The 20,148-nt window shown below is 55.2% G+C and overlaps 7 protein-coding genes across 7 annotated transcripts in view; 4 read left to right on the top strand and 3 right to left on the bottom strand.

Annotated features, from left to right (window-relative positions):
* GUITHDRAFT_151750 (hypothetical protein) overlaps positions 1-797 on the top strand; it is a gene marked incomplete at its 3' end in the record, with an annotated part of 1,744 nt that extends 947 nt beyond the window's left edge. The window contains exons 8-12 of the mRNA XM_005835368.1: positions 311-408; positions 453-489; positions 539-608; positions 655-731; positions 774-797. Coding sequence (XP_005835425.1) covers positions 311-408; positions 453-489; positions 539-608; positions 655-691 — 242 coding nt within the window. The remainder of the gene's footprint in view (positions 1-310; positions 409-452; positions 490-538; positions 609-654; positions 732-773) is intronic.
* Positions 798-932: 135 nt separating this feature from the next.
* Positions 933-1,847, top strand: GUITHDRAFT_151751 (hypothetical protein). The gene is made up of 7 exons (XM_005835369.1): positions 933-1,030; positions 1,076-1,295; positions 1,348-1,405; positions 1,458-1,525; positions 1,566-1,616; positions 1,662-1,716; positions 1,765-1,847. Exons 2-3 carry the CDS (start codon positions 1,111-1,113, stop codon positions 1,373-1,375), a joined length of 213 nt encoding a protein of 70 aa, XP_005835426.1. The 5' UTR covers positions 933-1,030; positions 1,076-1,110; the 3' UTR covers positions 1,376-1,405; positions 1,458-1,525; positions 1,566-1,616; positions 1,662-1,716; positions 1,765-1,847.
* Positions 1,848-5,973: 4,126 nt separating this feature from the next.
* Positions 5,974-7,203, bottom strand: GUITHDRAFT_105594 (hypothetical protein; the record flags this gene model as incomplete). The annotated part of the gene is made up of 1 exon (XM_005835370.1): positions 5,974-7,203. The coding sequence occupies one exon, from the start codon at positions 7,201-7,203 to the stop codon at positions 5,974-5,976; it is 1,230 nt and encodes a 409-aa protein (XP_005835427.1).
* A 1,526-nt stretch (positions 7,204-8,729) lies between these two features.
* Positions 8,730-10,997, top strand: GUITHDRAFT_162366 (hypothetical protein; the record flags this gene model as incomplete). The annotated part of the gene is made up of 11 exons (XM_005835371.1): positions 8,730-8,821; positions 8,898-8,925; positions 8,971-9,294; positions 9,344-9,400; positions 9,581-9,673; positions 9,837-9,971; positions 10,144-10,169; positions 10,225-10,260; positions 10,306-10,375; positions 10,589-10,665; positions 10,946-10,997. The coding sequence occupies 11 exons, from the start codon at positions 8,730-8,732 to the stop codon at positions 10,995-10,997; spliced, it is 990 nt and encodes a 329-aa protein (XP_005835428.1).
* Positions 10,998-11,317: 320 nt separating this feature from the next.
* On the bottom strand, positions 11,318-13,723 carry GUITHDRAFT_105596 (hypothetical protein; the record flags this gene model as incomplete). The annotated part of the gene is made up of 10 exons (XM_005835372.1): positions 11,318-11,365; positions 11,513-11,617; positions 11,715-11,756; positions 11,903-12,004; positions 12,051-12,188; positions 12,238-12,303; positions 12,396-12,474; positions 12,587-12,664; positions 12,712-12,803; positions 12,938-13,723. The coding sequence occupies 10 exons, from the start codon at positions 13,721-13,723 to the stop codon at positions 11,318-11,320; spliced, it is 1,536 nt and encodes a 511-aa protein (XP_005835429.1).
* An 835-nt stretch (positions 13,724-14,558) lies between these two features.
* GUITHDRAFT_105597 (hypothetical protein) lies at positions 14,559-15,176 on the top strand (the record flags this gene model as incomplete). Its single annotated transcript, XM_005835373.1, has 1 exon — positions 14,559-15,176. The coding sequence occupies one exon, from the start codon at positions 14,559-14,561 to the stop codon at positions 15,174-15,176; it is 618 nt and encodes a 205-aa protein (XP_005835430.1).
* Positions 15,177-15,376: 200 nt separating this feature from the next.
* GUITHDRAFT_162368 (hypothetical protein) lies at positions 15,377-20,122 on the bottom strand (the record flags this gene model as incomplete). Its single annotated transcript, XM_005835374.1, has 16 exons — positions 15,377-15,548; positions 15,735-15,818; positions 15,995-16,079; positions 16,133-16,905; positions 16,959-17,069; positions 17,300-17,376; positions 17,615-17,672; positions 17,993-18,079; positions 18,213-18,284; positions 18,379-18,459; positions 18,670-18,727; positions 18,845-18,911; positions 19,081-19,157; positions 19,406-19,452; positions 19,655-19,719; positions 19,852-20,122. 16 exons carry the CDS (start codon positions 20,120-20,122, stop codon positions 15,498-15,500), a joined length of 2,064 nt encoding a protein of 687 aa, XP_005835431.1. The 3' UTR covers positions 15,377-15,497.
* Between the last annotated feature and the right edge of the window lie 26 nt (positions 20,123-20,148).

Here is a 20,148-nt window from a genome sequence, read left to right on the forward strand (position 1 = left end):
TCTCCTTTCTTCGCCTCGGCTCGCCTCCGCCTCCTTCTCCTCCTCCTTCCCCCGCCATATCATTCTCTTTCTCTTTCTCTTTCTCTTTCTCTTTCTCTTTCTCCTCCTCCTCCTCCTCCTCCTCCTCCTCCTCCACTACCAACCCCAACCCTCTCTCCCATCGCCGCCGCTGCCACCACCACATCACCACTTCATCATCAGCATCAACATCATCATCGTTGTCAAGTCTCCTTAGCTCATGCGAACACATCACTATTCTTTCCCTTCAATCTTTCACTTCATCTGCTCATTTAATTTTGTTCGCCTTCAGCCGCCCGTCACGAGTGAAAAGATCGTGATCATCTCAGATAGCGATGGGATTTTGGCAGTGAACAAGCCCTCATCCATTCCCATCCATCCAGGCGGAAGGTCAGTCAAGTTCTGCTGAGATAAGGCCTCAGACGTCTTATCAGGTATCGCCGAAACTCGCTGCTCGCTATCCTTGCCAAGGTGAAGAACCTCCTGGTCGATGTCAGCGACGATGATCGGGTAACGACAGGAGCACAACATGTTTGACCTCCATACGGTTCATCGTCTTGATCGTCTGACCTCTGGCCTCTTGCTTTTCGGTCCGTGCCTTTCGTCCCCGTCCGCTCTCGCTCAGTCTCCTTCCAGGTCGATCGAAGGCTGTCGCAGAGATGTTCCGGCGTGAGTTCGAGGACGGCAACGTGCAGAAGCAGTACCTCGCTCGAGTTGCCTGCCCTGCCTCTCTCCCCTCCTCTCACCTTCACCAGGTCCTCGGGCATGTGCCCCCGGGAACGACGCTGGTGGATCAGCCGTTGGCTTGCAAGAACCACCGGGAGGCCATACATGAGATCAGCTCCGACGTGAGTCGAACGCGGGAGGGGCTGGTGCTGATGACATGCCAGGGGAAACCTTCGCAGACTCGCGTCACGCTGCTGGCGACTGGTGTAGGCGAGCTGGAGGGACAGTCGCTGGTGCTGTGTGAGCCGTTGACCGGTCGAACTCATCAGATTCGCCTCCACCTGCAGTAGCTGAACAAGACGTCGGTCGCCCTGTGCTCACCATCGCCCAGGTGGCTCGGATGCCCCATCGCCAATGATCCGCTCTATGGCCCTGCTGGAGTCGGAAGCACGTCCACAGCAGAGCAGTCTGCTGATCCGCCAGGCGAGCATGAAGCGACTTGCTCTGTCGGAGAGGCAGACAGCCAAGACGCTGTGGGCAAGCGAGACCTTGACACTGCTCTACCTCGAACGAACAAGAAGAGAAGAACAGAGCTGGGCATCATCTCCGAGGTCTTTCTCCTCCATCTCTCTCCCCCCGCTCGCTCACCTGCAGCTCTGGCAGGAATCAGCTCGCCATGACGAGTCGTTGAACCTCGACGCCAACGGGTGGATGGATGCAGGAAGGACTTGAGGCTGAGGCAGAAACTCCGCTGACTGAGGTGGCTCGTGCAGACTGCATCCACTGCCGCGCTTGTCGTGCTGAGGGCTGCAAGGGATACTATGTTCCCCTCAAGAAGAAGGTGGGAAGGAGGGGGATGAGAATTAGTGACATCAACCCAGCATGATGACTCCAACGCCATGCTCATATGGCTTCATGCCTTGACAAACAAGGTGGCGAAAGGAGAGGAAGAGGACTGCGAATTTATGCTGATGCAGGGGGCGACGTGGAGCTTCAGGACTCCTTTCCCATCATGGGCCGAAGAGTTTGAAGGTGCTGGAAACTGTTTCAGGTTGATTGCAAACTCAATATGATGAACAGAAGCATCGCAGTTGCTGTCAAAGATCGATAAGCTTGAACAGGCAAAATGAACTCTGGCATGCAAGACTGGCATCCTTTATGATATCCTTTCTCTTGTTCCCTTTGGTTTCCTACTGGCATCCTTCTGATATCCTTTCTCTTCTTCCCTTTCGTTTCCTACTGGCATCCTTATGATATCCTTTCTCTTCTTCCCTTTCGTTTCCTACTGGATTTACTCCTGGCAACATGATCGTCCTACGGTCCTCGCCAAACTTGTTTCAGCAAACCTCCCCTGCCGCAGCATCGCTGTTGTTTCTCCTGCATTTGATCTTCGTCTTCCTGCTGCCAGCTGCGAGCGAGCAATCGCAGCTGCGCGAAGATGACCGCGTTTGCTGGCTTTCTACATAAGACTCGTGAGCTCTCCGGTTCCTTCCTAGTCGCTGACAGCAAGTCGAGAAGGAAAGCTCAAGGTGGCAGATAGAAAGGACAGAGAGAGTATAGTGCTGTATGGTAACTGAAATGCAACAGACCTCTTTGATTGTTGATCATCATTTTTAACTTAGGAATACAAGTAGTTATCATATGCAACATTTGGATCACTTAATCTTGCATTTACACATGTCACTGCTGCAAGGATTGTCGAGAGTAAAGTCAGTCTGGAGTAAATTTCAAAGGCTGGGAGGCAGTTGCGAACTCTGTGGATGACACGCTCGCGTGTTTGGCTCTTGCTAACTGAATGCTTCTGAGAAGAACCTTCCCTTCCCCGTCATCCACCGAAGGCCTTCTGCAAGATAGACGGCTGAGCGCTTGCGAGTTGAAATGTTGTCTTACGTAAGCCCGTTGGGTGTGATTGAGGTGAAAGGCTCTTGTCGGCCGTGAGGAAGTTGTCTGAGAGTCGCAGTGCTCCAGGAAGAGAATGTAGGATGAGGGTGCAGGAGACATTGGAAGACAATCCAAAGTTGCAACACCAACCAGAACGCAATGCTGTACGGTTGTTGAACACACAAGTGGCAACACCAATCAGAACGCAATGCTGTACGGTTGTTGAACACACAAGTTGCAACACTAATCAGAACGCAATGCTGTACAGTTGTTGAACACACAACCTCCGGTACCTCGGATGACCAAGAGTAGCGGGAGCAACGGTACGAGATAGCACGAAAACAGCCACGTTGATTGTTTCGAAACTTATTTTAAAAATGTCAGCATTGCCCAACCTAAGGGTGGGGTGGTTTTCATAGTCTGTGGCAGGGTACTTCGGACTGAGCAAGAAATGTACTTCGAAGGGGGGTACGGTCGTCAGTGGGGAATGAGGGGGGTAGGGGGTGGCCGAAGCTGCGCCGTGACGCCAGTTGATTGGCCCAAGGGTCAGCAGGGGACGAGCCTCCGACCTCCGAAGCCTCCGAAGCCTCTGAGGAGCCCGGGATCAAGTTGCGGGCTCGCCGCGGCCGACCCGGACCCGGAGTCGACTCAGGAGTCGACTGAGCTCACTGAGTGGCACTCCGAAACTCAGGCTCCGATGGCCGGGCCGGGCGGCACGCGGCGGCGCGGCCTGCCGCAGTGCCGCAGCCTCCGAGACACACTGGCAGTCACTGAGTGCCCCGGCGACTCACTGTCAGCGCCGGCCCCCCCCGTCCCGCCCCTGACAGTGAGCCGGGCGCGCCGGGGCCCGGGCTGCCGCGGCGCGGGCCGCCGGCACTGCAGATGCCGCCTCAGTGGCCGCCGGGCGGCGGCGGGGGAGATGCCAGTTTGTGAGAAGAAGAACCACTGCGATCAAACGATCGAGGATGTCGGAACATTTCTATCCAACTAGGAGCATTTCACACCCCCGGCCCGAGGCTTCGATCACAGGATCAAGTTGACTGACCTTTAAACACAGGCCCTCTCAACAAGAACTAGCGCTGAAATTTCTCTACTGAGAGGAAAGCAGAGTGACAAGAAGGAGATCTATCTCTCTTTATCCTCACAGACAGAGCAATGTCAGAAACAATATGTGATTTGAATAAACTTAGCCTGAATGACCCGGCCCACCGGGGTTGTCTGACTGAGCGTAGTCTTATGTGCATCAAGTGTGGTAGACTTTGACCAACTCTGACGAAGTGACATGAGATTGTCCGGAGCAAGGGTAATACAGTGCATCAGTCCATTCACACGATAAGCGAGAGGACAGCTGAATGCATATCGGTAGTATCTGTGGAATCATGTTTATGATAATGGATCATCATCATGCCCTAATGCACTCTTGCCATGCAGTCAACCGTAGGAGTGGCAGTAGGCAGCAAAGAGAGCAAAAAGAGTTCAACCTTGCATAACTTGCCATCACGCCATCGCATCCTAGTTGAGTTGTAGTTCAAACAGACAGGACATCATCATCGTGCTTACGAATACAGATTTCTCGACTACTTGGACCTGCTTTCCGAAGAACAAGAGCCTCGGACATGTTCTGATCACGCAGCTATCAATGCTTCAACAGACTCTTACAATCGAGGTATTTATTCATAATCTCAGTACAAAATTGAAGATCAGTCGGTCCTGTGACTGACATGACACAGGCATGGAATGGATGCAAAGAAAGCAGCACCGTAAGCCAAAAGTTTAGTGTACAATCAAATCATTGATTCGAACAAAAATACAACAAGTGATAAAGTTGGCCACTCCACTTCACAAAGCAACCTCGATCCCCATGCAGTTGGTAATTGTCGCGTGATTTTGGATGAGATGAATAGCAGATCTGAGGCATCGTAGCTGCTTCTGCCGCGAAGGTCCCTCAAGGTCGAGGTCTAGTTTGCCTCTTCTACGCTGAGGTGAACTTCTTGCATCCTCGCTCGACCCCATCGAGGACATCCAGTCCAACACTCGTCCATCGTCCAAGACTTCAGTGTCAAGGGAAAACGATTCTTCAAAATCCCTTTGCGCCATGAAGTGATCTGTGGGAGGTAGTCGAGCCTTGACGCGCAATTCAAAGATGATGCCTGAGGGTAGAAGCAGCAGCAAGAGAAGCAGCAGCAGCAGCAGCAGCAGCAGGGACAAGGCAGCAGGGGCAAGAAGGCAGTAGAAGGAAGTGGAGGAAGAAATAAAGATGAGGGGGGCAAGGGTTTCTCTATTTCACAGCTTAAAACCGCACAATCTTTACAGCTGTTGCAACCCTTTATTGAACTACCCCACCCCTCCTTCGACAGAGAGACCGAGGGTGCATGAGGGGTACTGCTGCAAGGGGCTCGTTTGGGTCACAACTCAAATGATGAGTTACGGCAGATGACTTGAAGTCCCCCCCGGGCCCGCAAACCGTTTAGGTTATCGTCCGATGAGTGAAAAAGAACTGAAGTGACTGGTACTAAGGCACTGCCCTGTAACTTGAATCAGCCTGTCTCCAGGCACGGTACAGCATGACCGTGAAGGAGGCTGGTCACGCCGCCGGACACACCGTCCATGCGCTCGTACGGTCACGGCGCGCGGCGGCGACTCACAGCCGCTGAGCGGCGCCCGGGCCCGACTCCGTCGGACCGCCACTGTCAGCGGGCAGGCCGCCCGGGGGCCCGGGCCCGGGTCGGGCCCGCGGGGGAGGGGGGGGCGGTCATGATACCGGCGTACGGCAGTACGGTACGACGGTACGCCGGTCACTCCGTAGTACCGTCGCCGGCGCCCAAACTCGGGGATTCCCCCGCGGCCCGGGCGGCGAGCCTCCGAGTCATCCCCAGTTAGCCGCTACTACTACCGCCTGCCAGTCACGATGATGAACTGCCGCAGCCCCCCCGTAGTGCACTGAGCCGCCGCAGTGCACGGACTCATCCGGGAACTCGGAACTGCGGGCCGGCCCGGCCAGTTGACTCAGTGAGTTCGCCCGGACGGTTACGGTAGAACGGTAGTACTGAGCGTCACTACTACTAGAGTCAGTCACGGCACCGGGGGCTCAGTGAGCCTCGGCGGCGGCTCGCCGGGCGGCGCACACGAGCCTCTGAGGCCGCAGGATCTTGGTCTGCTGATCAAGTTGGTTGACGCCTAGTACTCTAGTAGTTCACAGTCTGCTACCGCAGTGTACAGACGTAGAACACTGAGTGGCAGAGTCAGAAATGATTCCAATAGACTCGCTGAGCACTCGGGCCGGCGGCGGCGGTTCAGCTGCCGCCCTTCCGGGCACGGTTGGTATGAACTAACATTTATCACCGTGATCGATCACCGGATCACACCAACTTAGTGGGTATGAATATGGATATCGATCACGCTAATGCTTCATCGTTCGTCTAGGTCTATTAGTCGCAGAAGGTTTAAAAGAGTCTGGACCTCCGCCACCCGTGCAGCATCGCCGAAATGATTTTCAGTGTCGCCAGTGATTCTGTTGCTTCCCTGAGAGCGATCGAGCAAGAGCTGCTCGTGATCCAGCAGGTAGATGTTCAGCTTCCTCTTGGACCTGCCTCTCTCGCCGCAGCAAGCTTGCATAGCCCTTACGGCTCGATCAGCAGTCTGCCGTGAGACCCCAAACGAGGTGATGCTCGGAGAAGCTTTCCAGCTAGCGATCTTGGCACTTTCCCACACCGAACCATTCACGAAGAGCAGACTTTTTGCGATGTTGTTTACGGCCCTGATAGCAGGAACAATGTTGCTCCCAGACGAATAGGGCGCAGTCCTCCATATCCCGTGCGGTGTCTTGCCCATACTGCACAAGTCACAGACCGCAGTCTGCAGGCAGAGGACGAATCTGTCTGGACACTCCCCGACGCATCGAGACCCGTGATCGATCACGTGATGCAGACCGTAACCCAACATGACCTGAGTGTACGCCTCCCCCGCTCGACGGACCACATGGCATTTCCCTGGTCCGTGCACATACACACCCTCGTTCCAAAAGAAATGTAGAGAGCTGCTTCTATTGCGCTGCTTGTATTCTCTGTGCAGCTGGTCGTGCCATCCTGTGGACAGCTTGCTGTTAGCAATGCTGCGAAACCCTTTCTGACTTGAAAGCAAGACATCGAAAGTGTTTGTTAAACGACGAGTCAAAGAGTCCCCGTTAAGCGACAAGTGCTTTCCATTCATAATTTCATGTGCTTGACGCCAGTCAAACATTCGAAAACCGCATTTGAGGGGTGACTGAGACACAAACACATCTGCAAGCCAGTACCCCTTGGTGATGCTCGAGATACATGCTCGCACGTCATGATCCTGGAGCAATCTAGAGAATGACTTTAACCCTGGACGCATCCAACTATTGGCCAGCAGAGTAGTCAACCTTGTCTTATCTAGAGGCAAGCTCTTATTCTGAGCCGATTCTGCATCGAGCACCTCCGCTGCCATGGATGGAGATGAGCTATGTGACGTGTTTGATCCCGTCTGGTTGATCGGATACAGACGCGAGGAAGCCTCAGGCTCATGGAGAGCTGACTCACCCTCACGGGGCCCTAGCCTCGCCATAACGATGACGCCAACGACTACTCCAGCCATGAATCCTACCCCGCTGCGCGCCATGAAGAGACCCAGTAGGGTTTAAAGTTGATAGGGAAACACCCCTCCTCAGTACGCTAACTACTACTAATAGTTACTACTACAGCAAAAATGAACAGCGTAGTGCCCACTTTAGTTAACCATGAGGAAGGGGTTAAAAAGATTAGGTTACCCAGTTTAATTTTGATCGTTTAACTTGAAGAATGATCTAGGTTGGGGTGGACAGCAGTCGGCAGGATTCGGTTTTGGTTCTCGCTGTCTTTTCTCTTCTCGCCGTTTGGCCGGGGCGGCCCTGTGACTGGCGGCGGCGACAGTGTCAGGGTCAAGCCTCCTCGACTCTCCTGATTGTCCTCGTACTGATTTTAACTTAACTTTGAGTAAAGGTGATCCGGAGGCTAGTTGAAGAATGATCTAGGTTAGGCTAGTGGCCCAGGCTCGGATCACTGGGCCGATATCAACTTGGCTGGCAAGGTCACGCCGGGTGCTATGCCAGTCCGACCGTGGGTCTTTGTGGGTCACTAGTGACTCAGTCCGACTGTCCGATCAAACCGTCCGAACGGTCAGAGCCTGTGGCAAGTTCCGAAGTTGAACTTCAACGGCCAAGTTGGCCGCCGCCGGCCGGCAGTTGACCGGGCCGGCCGACCGGAAGTTCCGAGCGACCCGGGTACTGAAACGGGCAAATGCCGGAATTAGATCATGGAGGGCAGGAGGGAGGCGTTGGTAGAGGCGAGGGATAGTAGAGGCGAGGGATAGGAGAGGCGAGGGATAGGAGAGGCGAGGGATAGGAGAGGCGAGGGATAGTAGAGGCGAGGGATAGGAGAGGCGAGGGATAGTAGAGGCGAGGGATAGTAGAGGCGAGGGATAGTAGAGGCGAGGGATAGTAGAGGCGAGGGATAGTAGAGGCGAGGGAGGGATAGTAGAGGCGAGGGATAGGAGAGGCGAGGGATAGGATAGGCGAGGGATAGTAGAGGCGAGGGATAGTAGAGGCGAGGGATAGTAGAGGCGAGGGATAGTAGAGGCGAGGGATAGGATAGGCGAGGGATAGTAGAGGCGAGGGATAGTAGAGGCGAGGGATAGTAGAGGCGAGGGATAGTAGAGGCGAGGGATAGTAGAGGCGAGGGATAGTAGAGGCGAGGGATAGTAGAGGCGAGGGATAGTAGAGGCGAGGGAGGGATAGTAGAGGCGAGGGATAGTAGAGGCGAGGGATAGTAGAGGCGAGGGATAGTAGAGGCGAGGGATAGTAGAGGCGAGGGATAGGATAGGCGAGGGATAGGAGAGGCGAGGGATAGGAGAGGCGAGGGATAGGAGAGGCGAGGGATAGTAGAGGCGAGGGATAGTAGAGGCGAGGGATAGTAGAGGCGAGGGATAGTAGAGGCGAGGGATAGTAGAGGCGAGGGATAGTAGAGGCGAGGGATAGTAGAGGCGAGGGATAGTAGAGGCGAGGGATAGGAGAGACGAGGGATAGTAGGTCAGGAAGGGGATCAGTTGCACCAGACTACTATCACCTTTCTAAATTGCCTCTGACATGAAGTGAGAAGATGAAGTCCAGCATGGCAGCGGCATGGCGAGCGAAGGCTGTTGCTGCTCTAGCACTGCTCATGTCTGTCGCTGTCGTCTACCTGATTGCCAGCGACGAGCATGGGTGAGTTCCTATCGCTGATTCTGTTATTCCCCATGAACTTTCGCTCATGTTGTTCTTGCTCATGAATCTGCAGCAGCACAAGCATGTTGACGTCAATACACACGGTGACGGTAGAGAGAAGCCTTCCCTTGAGAGCTGACATTGTGCAGAGGGAGACTGGGGGGCTCTCCCAACTGAAACTGCAGCTGAAGGCTCGGGAGCGCGTGCAGAAGGAAGTAGAGAAGTATGCAGAGAAGAGCGAAGGCGCCGATGACGAGAAACAAGGAGCAAGACATACGTCGGACTCCTCGATCAAAGCGCAACTGGATGCTCTGCAAGAAAAGTTTCAGAAGCGAGTGAAGGAGGCGGAGAAAGAGGAAGCAGCGAGGATTGACCAGCTCAAAACAAAGTTTGAGCACGAGGAGGAGAAAGTGAAAAGCTCCACAGCGCAAAAGTTTCACGAGCTGGAAAAGGAGGAGAAGGAGCAGGAGAAAGTCAGCTTTTGATCTAGCTTGCTCCGTTCATCTCCTCACGCTCGTCCAGGCTCTCCAGGAGACAAATCAAGAAGCGAAGCTGAAAGCTCAGCTAAAGTCTGTCAAGGTGCCCACCCTCGTCTGCTCTGCCATACTCTGCTGCCACTGCCCCTGCTTGTTTCCTTCTCGATTCGTCCTCTGCCAAGTTCTGGTCCATCCTGACTCGCTGTCTTCCTCGTTTCCTGTCCTCTATCTAGTCGCCCTCGACCTTGCCTGCTCGCACTTCTCCTTCTTGATCCTTCTGCAGGCTATGGAGCAAGCAAAGACTTTGCAGCTAGAGAAGAAGCTCAACGCTATTCGTCACCTCGAGAACAAGTTCTCTGACAGCAAGCAGCAGCAGGTGCAGCATCATCTTCCCCTTCCCTTCCCCTCCCCCTTCCCCTTCTCTCCCCCCTTCATTCGTTCATCCTTCCCCATATGCTTCTCTTTGTTTTTCTCTTTGTTCTCCTCGTCTGTTTCTTTGGGTAAATTCACCTCACCCCACTCTTCTTCTCCTCTTCCAGGTCAAGCCAGCACAGCAGGCGCTTGCTCCTTCGCACGACAAGAAGGACAGACACCAAGAGAAGGAAGAGAAGCAGGGAGAGGAGAAGCAAGTCCGCAAGTCGCAGAGGAAGGAGGAAGCCGAGGGACAGGAGCAGGTGAAGGAGCAGGCAGCGAGCGATGGGTAGGAGAAGCTTCACCTGAGCGACTTGATGACTCATCAGTACCAGGAGCTCCACCACTCAACTTGCAGAGAACAATCAGCACAAGGTGAAAACCTCCTTCTCCTCCACTCCCTTGTGTCTTCACATGTTGATGATGATGGTACAGATCAAGCACAAAGCCCAGCATGCGACGTGAGAGTGTATTCTGCTGCTTCATCCCGATAATTTTCCCTCCTCCTCTTTGCAGCGCCGCTAAGTCTCATCCTCTCACGCGCTTCGAGCGGTGAGTGTCGATCATTCTTCCTCCTCTTCTCATTTCGCTCGTCAGGCTCGTCCAGTGGGCTGAGGCACATGGACTTCCGAAGAAGCTTGCAGACAACCCCGCGGACAAGGATAAGGTTCCTCCTGTCCTCAGTCCTCGTCCTCGTCACTCCTCCAGCTCCTCTTCCTCCTCCTTGCTTCCCGCGTTCCTTCTGCTTTTCTCGTCGTGCCTCCTGTTGTCTCCTCACCCTTCATGCTCCTCCTGTTGGCTCGTCATACGTTTTCACGTCCTCCCCGTCCTCGTCTGACGTTCTCTTGACGCTCCTTCTCTTCTCCTCACGTCGTCGCAGGTGCGGAGGATCATCGCACGGATGAAGGCGGACGAGGTGGTGGAGCAGATGAAGCACAAGTTCTCGCACTACGAGAAGTGAGACTCAGGAGCAGAGAGGAGGGAGAGAGAGGAGGGAGAGCAGAGCAGAGCAGAGCAGAGCAGAGCAGAGCAGAGCAGAGCAGAGCAGAGCAGAGCAGAGCAGAGCAGAGCAGAGCAGAGCAGAGCAGAGCAGGAGAGGATAGGGAGAGCGGGCGAGTCACACAAGATGGAGAGGGTGGTTGGGGATGTTCAGGGCATGTGGATAATGATGCTGAGGGAGGGTAGGGGGGAGGAGAGTCTTAGAAATGAAGAGACCCGACGCTGACGAGTGCAACAGGATGGTCTCTAACGTGGTGAAGACGGCAGAGGATGACAGCGCCATGAACTAAATGAGCGAGGGAGGAAAAAGGATGAGGAGGAGGAGGAAAAGGTTGTGGTGGAGGGGACAAGGGAGAAGGAGGGGAGGAGTTGGAACAAGTTTCAAGTGGTTAGATGGCCGCGAGACGGGTCAGCTGTGATCGATGTGAATCGATAGGGGAGAGCGCGGAGTTGATGTGTCTGAATGAGATCAGGGGGAGCGAGGGAATGGACTTGCGGAGGATGAGCAGGAGGATGGAGCTGGTGGCGTTGGGGATGAAAGAGATTGAAACAGGAGGAGGAAGATCAAGAAGGAGAGGAGGACTGAGAGTACTCTGGATGTTTTATTAAATCACAAGTGCCATTTGTCAGTCACTTTGATTGGCCCGCTCAAGCTCGCCTGCCACGAGGAGACTCAGAAGAGGAGAGGCGAACAAGAAGGCGACACGATCAACATGAGGCAGGAGGTTCAGGAAGAAGAGTTGAGAGGTTAGCAGAATAAGACATACGAGGAGGGGGAGGAGGGGAGGAGGGGAGGAGGACGTACCTCCTTGGCCTTCTGCTTAGTCTGGAGATCTTTGAGCTCCTTCTCCTCTGTCTTAGCGAAGAGTGAATGCTTCCCCTGAAACTGCCGCATGAGCTGCGCCCGCTCCTGTACCACACTCGTCATCCTTCCCGCTCCTCGCAGTCTTCGTCTCCCTGTCTCCCTCCCCACATCGCCCTCCTCTCTCCCCCCTCCCCTTCCTCACCTGAGCGAGGGCCTTAGTTCCCTTAGTCAGCTTAAGCTGCACCTGCAGGAACATCACCACGAGCAGATAGAGCAGGACGACCACGTAGAGGGAGAGGGAGAGGGAGAGGGAGAGGGAGAGGAGGATAAAGGGAGGTTACAGACACGGCAAGGAGGAGAAGGCTGGAAGGGAGCGGAAGGAGGGTTAACCTTGTGCTTGATTGCTTCCTCTAGCTGGTCTTTGGTTGTTTTTGCGAACTTGTGCTTCAACACTCTTGCAGTCGAATCGAACTTGTGCTGAGCGTTCTTCTCCTGCTCTCCCCTCGTCAGTTCCTCCTCTTTCTCGTCTTCCTCTGACCTTGCTCATCAGACGCTTCGAGAAAGTGAGCATGGCATCTTGATAGGAAGGCTTCTTGCTTGAGGAGGAGGAGGAGGAGGAGGAGGAGGAGGAGGAGGCAAGCTTCGCCTTTGCAGCTTCCCGCAGTTTCTTCATCATCTACAGCCCGTCAGCTCCGCATGTCTCTGTCTGTCGCCTCCTCGTCTACCTCCTTCTTGTGCTTAAGTTTTGGCTCATCCAGCTTCGCTCTCTTGAGGTTCGACTGCAGCATCGCCTGCTCAAACGTCATCGACATCCCCAACAACAGTGACCTGATGCCTTCCTCCTCCTCCTCCTCCTCCTCCTCCTCCTCCTTCCCTCGCTCACCTTCTCCAACATGTCGATCCCATGGACCTTCTTCTGCTCCTCCACCTTCACTTTGTGATGCAGTGACTTATGAAGTAGCCTGGCAAACTGTCACCCTCCACAACCTCTACCAACCTCCTTCCCTGTATCCCCCTCCCCTCCTTTCCCAACCCTTGTCTCTGTTCATCCTCCGCCTCCTCTACCCTACTCACGTCATGTCCTTGGACTGCGGCTTGGTCAGCTCCAGCTCCCTCTTCATGATCATCTCCGCCTCTTTGAGATCATCGGAGCTAACAGCAAGTCAGGAGCTGGGAAAATGAACCTGCGCCCTCCCCACCTGTCGTTCTCATCCTTGGATCTTCCCAGGTCCCTTCCTCTCATCCCAGGAGACGAGCTGAGAAACGAGCTGATCGACTTCTTGTACAACCCCTACCAGCATCTCAGCAAAAATTCTCCCCTTCCCTCTCCCCTCCCTGATCTTCCCCCCTTCCCTGCATCCTTCCTCTTCCTCCTTCCCCAGTCCCTCCCCTTCTCTCTCGCGTGTCTCCAACTGCCTCCCTCACCTCCTGCTCGGTCCTCGTCTTCTTGTTCAGCTCATCCCTCAGCTGGGCCTCGAGCTGCGATTCTGAGATCTGCGAGCCCTTGGCAATATGCCCGGCGTACTTGGCGGCCCCATCGTGGATTCCCTTTATCTTCTTGAGGAACGGCTCTGCCTTTCTCAGCATCGCGTCCTCCCTTTCCTTCGCCTCCTCGTCCAGTCGCTTCCTCAGCGCCAGCTCCTCGCTCGCGTCCCCGTCCGGCGAGCTCGCGGCGTCAGTGACCTTGATCTTCTCCCTCTTCGCCTCCTCCGCCTCCTTCTCCTCGTCCCGCAGAGACTTGAGGTCCTTGCTTGCCAGCGAGAAGGCGTGCGCCTGCTTCTGCTTTACGTCGTTGTCCAGCTCATTCTTCAGCTGAAGCTCCTCCCTGTTCTCCTTCAGCACATCAGCTGGGATCTTCGACTTGGCCATCCTCTTCTCCGCCGCCATCTTCGCGCTCGCCAGCGTCTGCTCGTGGGAGCTGCCCAGCACCTCCTCGGAGCCACCGGACGAGAAGTGAGGGGAGCGAGCAGCCTTGCTCCTCTCAGAGGTCCCTGGCTTGAGCGAGTTGGCAAAGTGAAGGTCGCGGAAGGCAGCAGACTTTTGCTGCAGGCTTGTCGGGGTCACCTGCTCCTCCTCCACTGCCGACAGGGCAGCAAAGGCCAGCAGGCCGACAGCGAGCACCATGAAGATGGCGCTATGGCGCGCTGTGGTCGCCTGAGCTCCGTTCCTCTTGTCATCTCCAGCCCTCAAGGTGCCGCCTGCCTCCACCATGATCGCTGGGCAGACAGGCTGCAGCACAAGCGTGTTAGCAAAGTACGAGGGAGAGAGATGGAGAGAAACTTTAAGAACATGCAGCTATAGCATCATTCCTTGCTGCTGCTGCTGCTGCTGCTGCTGCTGCTGCTGCTGCTGCTGCTGCTGCTGCTGCTGCTGCTGCTGCTGCTGCTGCTGCTGCTGCTGCTGCTGCTGCTGCTGCTGCTGCTGCTGCTGCTGCTGCTGCTATAGAGTTCATTATCGAGCTCTTTCTCCTGCTACTTCTCCTCCTCCTCCTCCTCCTCCTCCTCCTCCTCATGCTAACTTCGTGATACAGGTACATTTCCTGCTGCTTCTGCTGTTTCTGCTTCTGCTTCTGCTGCTGAATTGATGGTAGAGCTCCTGCTCCTGCTACTTCTCCTCCTCCTCCTGCCGCTCCTTCGCCTCCTCGTCAATGCATGCTATGTGGCCAGCATCGATGATGAACGGGTAGTATGACTCTTCGTTCTACAACGGAGTGTAACGCCATGAGTAACGTATATAACGATATCAAACGGTATTTGTAACGGACTTCTGTCCCGAAATAGAGAAGCAAAATGTGGGGGATGCCCGCTAGGAGATAGCGGGGGAAAGAGAGGGAGAGAGGGCGAGAAGAGAAGAAAGTGAGAGAGGAGAGGAGAGGAGAGGAGAGGAAACGAGGAGGACAGGACAGGACAGGACAGGACAGGACAGGACAGGACAGGACAGGACAGGACAGGACAGGACAGGACAGGACAGGACAGGACAGGACAGGACAGGACAGGACAGGACAGGACAGGACAGGACAGGACAGGACAGACCCCAGACAGCATCCATGGCGACAGTGGCAGCAGCTGCTGCTGATCGCGTGTGCCCTGCTGCTGCAAGGAAGAACAGGAACGAGCACAGGAGTGCTGCTGCTGTGGTCCTGTCTGCACTGCTCCTCGTGCTCCTCTCGTTTCATATAGGAGAAGGACAGGGATCGCCGAGGAAAGAGCTGCTAGCAGGAGGATCAGCTGTGGACATCTCAGCCCTTCCCAGTGCAGCAGAGCAGCAAGCATTGACGCACTTACACTTGCATGCGGCGCCTGAGAAGGCGGGTTATGACTCGCTGCTGTCGAACGGTCCCTTCGTGCCCCCGAGGACCAAGATGCTGGAGAAACTCTCGAGGAAGAGCATGCTGGGAGGATCCATCGGCATCGATGGCAGCGTCCACCTCCTCCGGTCCGCCAAACAGATCCTGCAGGACAGGCTGCGATCGCCAGGAGGAGGTATGAAGCAAGTTCCGGCTCCATCAGGCAGGCAGACTGTGGACGAGGCGGCAGGAGAGGAAGGAGAGGATGCGGAGGAGGCGCTGCGGGAGCAGAAGAGGAGGCTGGCAGCGAAGCTGAAGAAGCTGGAGGAGGCGGCGGGGGCCAACGAATTTTACAGCATCAAGGAGCTGAATACTTAACGCTCGAAAGGAGCTCAAGCTGCTGCAGAAGCAGGGAGGAGGAGGAGGAGGAGGAAGAGAGTGATGGACAGTGAACGAGGAGGAGCCGAAAGGCTGCATCGTCTTTGTTTGATTGCAGTACAAGCTACACGCTTTTGTTTGATTGCAGTACAAGCTACACGCTTTTGTTTGATTGCGGTACAAGCTACACGCCTTTGTTTGATTGCGGTACAAGCTACACGCCTTTGTTTGATTGCAGTACAAGCTACACGCTTTTGTTTGATTGCAGTACAAGCTACACGCTTTTGTTTGATTGCAGTACAAGCTACACGCTTTCTACTCTCACGCTCCCCTCGCGCTGCTCAAGTCGTTGGGGGTGTAGCTATCACGATCCTGAGCGAGAGTTAGAGAAGAGAAGGGGAGGGGAGGGACTGAGAAAGAGCGACCAATGCCGAGGGGGAGGGAACAGGAACACTCCACAGAGGGAATCAAGTGAGAAGGTTGAAAGGGGAGGAGAGAAAGTAGGGAGGAGGAGGAGTGAAAGGACGGAAGTGGGGGAGTGCAGTAGATGGAGGGCACCTGGGGAAGGAGCTGGTCAGGGAAGATCTTATAAGTCGTCTTGCCGGGCTCGATATCTCCTCCTCCAGTCTCCACAAGTCCTCTCTGTTGTTAGGTCAGGATGCCGCGGGAGAAAGCGGAAAATGGAGAAATAACAGCAGAGAGGAGACGAGAGGAGACGAGAGGACGAGGAGAGGAAGGGGAGGGGAAGTGGAGGGGAGAGGATTCAGGGATCAAGGAAGGGATGGAGGAGAGAAGGAGAGCGACAGAGGTAGTGGCACCTTGAGGATGACAGACTTTGTCTTGCTGTCGTAGATGTAAACACGCTGGTAGCCCACAAGCGTCTTGTCGTTCCAAAGCTCAAGCCTGGAGGATGAAACCATCACAAGATTCTCATCTCCCGCGCCTCCTTGTCTCACTTGTAGCCCGAGTAGAAGTTTTCTTCCTCCGACAGCTTCGGCATATCCTTGTCTCCCATGCTCGGGTCACTGGCGCCTAGCACGAGGACCTGGCTGCGCTCGGGGTAGAGGTGCCACCCGATCTTGGCCTTGACGGGGCTGAGGCTGGAGCCCTTGGGAGGGGCGAGGGTGACGGAGGAGCTGTAGCCCATCTCCGGCTCCATCCCCAAGTTCTCCGTGAAGGTGAGCACGTGCCGAAGTCCCAAGTTGGACTGATGGCGAGCGACTACGAGGGTGACTGTCTTGGCCGAGGACGTCAGGATGTCAACGGCCTCTACAGTAGCCGTCCAGCCCTTGTAGCCGTCCTCCATGGCGTTGAGCGCCTCTCCCTCCATGGGCTCGATCACCACCTGCTGCTGCACGGCCACGAGCTTGCCCTTGACCTCGGGGAACGGCTTCAGCTCCACCTTCTGCTTCCTCAGCAGCGTTCGCATCGCCATGATGTCTTCCCTGTTGCCGGTAGCGATGAAGCGCCCTTGCACGACCGGCAGGTCGGCCTCGTGCTTGTCCGCGATCTCCCGCAACTTGTTCTTCCCTTCCTCGTCCTCCTTCCCGATGCCGATGGCGTCGAGGTTGATGCGGGAGTCCAGCTCCCGCTCGTTCATGATGTAGTTCTTGAGAGCTTTCTTGCTCGCCTCCGTCGTGTCCTCCACCTGCACCCAGTCCAGCAGCGTGTAGACGATCCACATGTGCATCATGTACATGAACATCTCGCAGCGAGGAGCCATCTCGTCCTGAAGGAAGGTGGGGTGGTCAAAGGGAGAATAACCCCTCTTGCATCCTGTACCTGCTCCTGGTTCTCGATGGCCTTGTCGTACTGTGCGCGCTTCTTGGTCAACATGTCGCTCGCCTCGCGGATGGCGTGGAACTTTGAAAGCTTCTCCTTGTCGTCTCCAACCTGACACGGCAGATCAGAGGAGGAGCAAGGAGAGGAAGGAGAGAGAGGAGGGAGGAGGGAGGAGGGAGGAGGGAGGAGGGAGGAGGGAGGAGGGAGGAGGGAAGGAGGGAGGAGGGAGGAGTGAAGGAGTGAAGGAGGGAGGGAGGGAGGAGGAAGGAGGGAGGAGGGAGGAGGGAGGAGGGAGGAGGGAGGAGGGAGGAGGGAGGAGGAAGGGAGAGAATTGATTTCACCTTGTCAGGATGGAGCTCGATCGACAGCTGCCTGAAGATTCTCTTGATAGTCTTCATGTCAGTGTCCGGCGACACCCCTGATATGTGAAAGTAAGATTGACAACACCAGCAAGAGCAAGAGCAAGGGCAAGGGCGAGGGCAAGGGCGAGGGCAAGGGCGAGGGCAAGGGCGAGGGCGAGGGCGAGGGCGAGGGCGAGGGCGAGGGCAAGGGCGAGGGCAAGGGCAAGGGCAAGGGCGAGGGCGAGGGCGAGGGCAAGGGCGAGGGCAAGGGCAAGGGCAAGGGCAAGGGCAAGGGCAAGAATATTAATGTCTCACCCAACACGGCATAGTAATCTTTCACTCTTGGCCTGGCATTTGCGAAGATGCAAAGGGTCTTGAAGAAAAGCATCAGACGAAGAAAACAAGAGAAACACAAGGAAAGGAGCGGAGCAATAAGGAAACGACACGAGAAGAGAAGACGATGTTGAGGTGAAAAGAGCGGGGAAGGTGTGATATGCCAGGTCAATACCAAGAAAAAACGGAAGAAGGACACAAACAAGAGCGAAAGAGGCAAAGAAAGAAAAAGCAAGTGGAGGAGGAGGAGGAGGAGGAAGAGGAGGCGGCGGCGGAGGAGGAGGAGGCGGCGGCGGCGGAGGCGGAGGAGGAGGCGGAGGAGGAGGAGGAGGCAAGTCGGAGGGGGAAGGAGGGGTTTACCCGGTAGAAGGACTTGGGGAAGTACTCGAGGTAGGTGGGGAAGAACCTCGAGGAGATGCCGACGCTGAGGAATGGCAGACAAACCAACTAGAACAACGTGAGACCGAGCGAGAGCGATGGAGGAGGGGGGAGAAGGCAAGAAGGATGAGGAGTGAGGAGTGAGGAGTGAGGAGTGAGGAGTGAGGAGGAGAGAGTAGAAAGTGAAGGCAAGGACTGATACCATGATCGCGCAGATCAGGTAGAAATGCTGTGTTGGCTTCCACCAGAAGCGATCCTGAATGGTGGGAATGGCCTGTAACGATGTTAGGAAGAGCAGGGTGGGAGAAGAGGAGGAGGGGAGGAAGGGGAAGTTGAAGAGGAGGAGGCAGAGGGGAGGATTTTCGTACCAGCAGGAAGAGGAAACCGAGGAAGAGCTGGTCCATTCCTTGAATCTTCCAGGAGGCGATCAACCCCGCAAAGATGAAGACCTGACAGACCCGAGTCAGTGACGGATACGCAAGACGAGGGAGTGGAAGAGGAGGAGACGAAGGAAGAGGAGGCAAAGAAGGAACAAGAGGTAAGGGGGAGAAGAGATAAGGAAAGAGGGAGTACAGGGATGGAGAAGGCAAAACAACGGGGGAAAGTAGAGGAGAGGAGGAAGATAACTGAAGGAGGGAGTAAAGGAGGAAAGCACTGACATGGGCAAGAACTTCTCCCCAAGTTGTATCCCACATTCTAGTGCCGTTCTTGAGGGGCCTGAAAAGCAACAGATCGTCAAATACCTACTTGTCTCTGCTCCTCCTCCTTCATCCTCCTCCTCCTCCTTCTCCTCCATCCCTCTCCCTCCTATCATCCTCCTTCCTCCTCTCTTACCCCTTTGTTCTGCCTGGGAAGCAGATACGAATCATCGGCACAAGGAACGAGGATAGGTAAAAATTTCCTGACAAATCGATCAGAATCTTCTCCTTTCCTCCCTCTCTCAGTCAATCTCAATCCTCCTCATTTCACATGCATGTGAAATTCTTGTGCGCACAAGAATTTTCTCCTCCTCTTCCTCCTTCATCCTCCTCCTTCTCTCCCCCCATTCGTCTTCATGTTCATCCTCTCACCAAGGACACGCGTGTCGTTCTCGTTCCAGTAGCAGAAGGCCAAGAAAATCCACACAATGATGGTGTCTCTGATGGCACTGAGAGGAGGCAAACATCAGTGGAGAATCCACATGAGGGTGGAGGGATAGGAAGAGGAGTGGACGACATGACAAAGACGATGACAACAAGGAGAAAATCAAGAATGAGAAGGGAAAGATGATGATGAGAAGGAGTAAGAGGACGAGGGAGGCAGGAGGGAGGCAGGAGGGAGGCAGGAGGGAGGCAGGAGGGAGGCAGGAGGGAGGCAGGAGGGAGGCAGGAGGGAGAAGCGTCGAGGCAATTTTACCTGTAGGTGAAGGACACATAGTCTTCCAGGGAAATCTTGAGTTGGACCTGACATAGGAAGTCAGAAGAATCTAAATGATCTTGGAGGAGGAGGAGGAGGAGGAGGAGAAGTAGAATGAGGAAAAGAGGGAGATTGGCGGGGAAATGGGTGGGTTGGGGGGAGGAAAGCAGAAGGAGGGAGGGAATTGGGGGTAGGAAGGGAGATGTGAAGGTTGGCGGGTGAAACAAGCGGGAGATTAGTTTGGTTCACCTTCACATCGTCTTTCTTGTCATGATAAGCCTGAAACTGATCGACAACTCGTTTGAGAAGAGGACCTGGTACAGTTCCATCACTTGCTATCCTCCATTCCCTCCTCCTCCCTCACCCCCGCCCCCCTTCACCCTTCACCCCTTCCCCGTCTCCTCCCTTCCCCCCTCTCCTTCTCTTCTCCTTTCTTCTCCCCTTACCAAAGATGAAGGGAAGGTAGAAGCTAAAGAACTTGAGATCTCCGCGGATGAAGGCGGGGATGAAGAGGAAGGCGAGGCGGTACCAGTTCCAGCCGTGAGTGACTCGCTGAAACCAGGCGATGAAGGGCTGGAAGCGCACGAGCGCCCTGTTGAGGGCGTCCATGACTGAGGCCAGGAGCTGCGTCTTAGCGTCAGGGGGGTTGAGGATGCAGCAAAAGGCAGGCAGAGAAACGTTTGTGAAAATTGTGCACCACTGCCTCACAACGACCATGCTAGATCTCTCCCCCTCTCGCTCCC

This window comes from Guillardia theta (genome assembly GCF_000315625.1).
Source record: "Guillardia theta CCMP2712 unplaced genomic scaffold GUITHscaffold_21, whole genome shotgun sequence".
Taxonomy (NCBI): domain Eukaryota; class Cryptophyceae; order Pyrenomonadales; family Geminigeraceae; genus Guillardia; species Guillardia theta.

Excerpts from the sequence above, each read along its gene's own strand:
- GUITHDRAFT_151751 (XM_005835369.1), top strand. The coding sequence starts at position 1,111 with ATGGCCCTGCTGGAGTCGGAAGCACGTCCACAGCAGAGCAGTCTGCTG. Across the intron at positions 1,296-1,347 it reads AGCTGGGCATCATCTCCGAG|GAATCAGCTCGCCATGACGA; the intron begins GTCTTTCTCCTC and ends CAGCTCTGGCAG.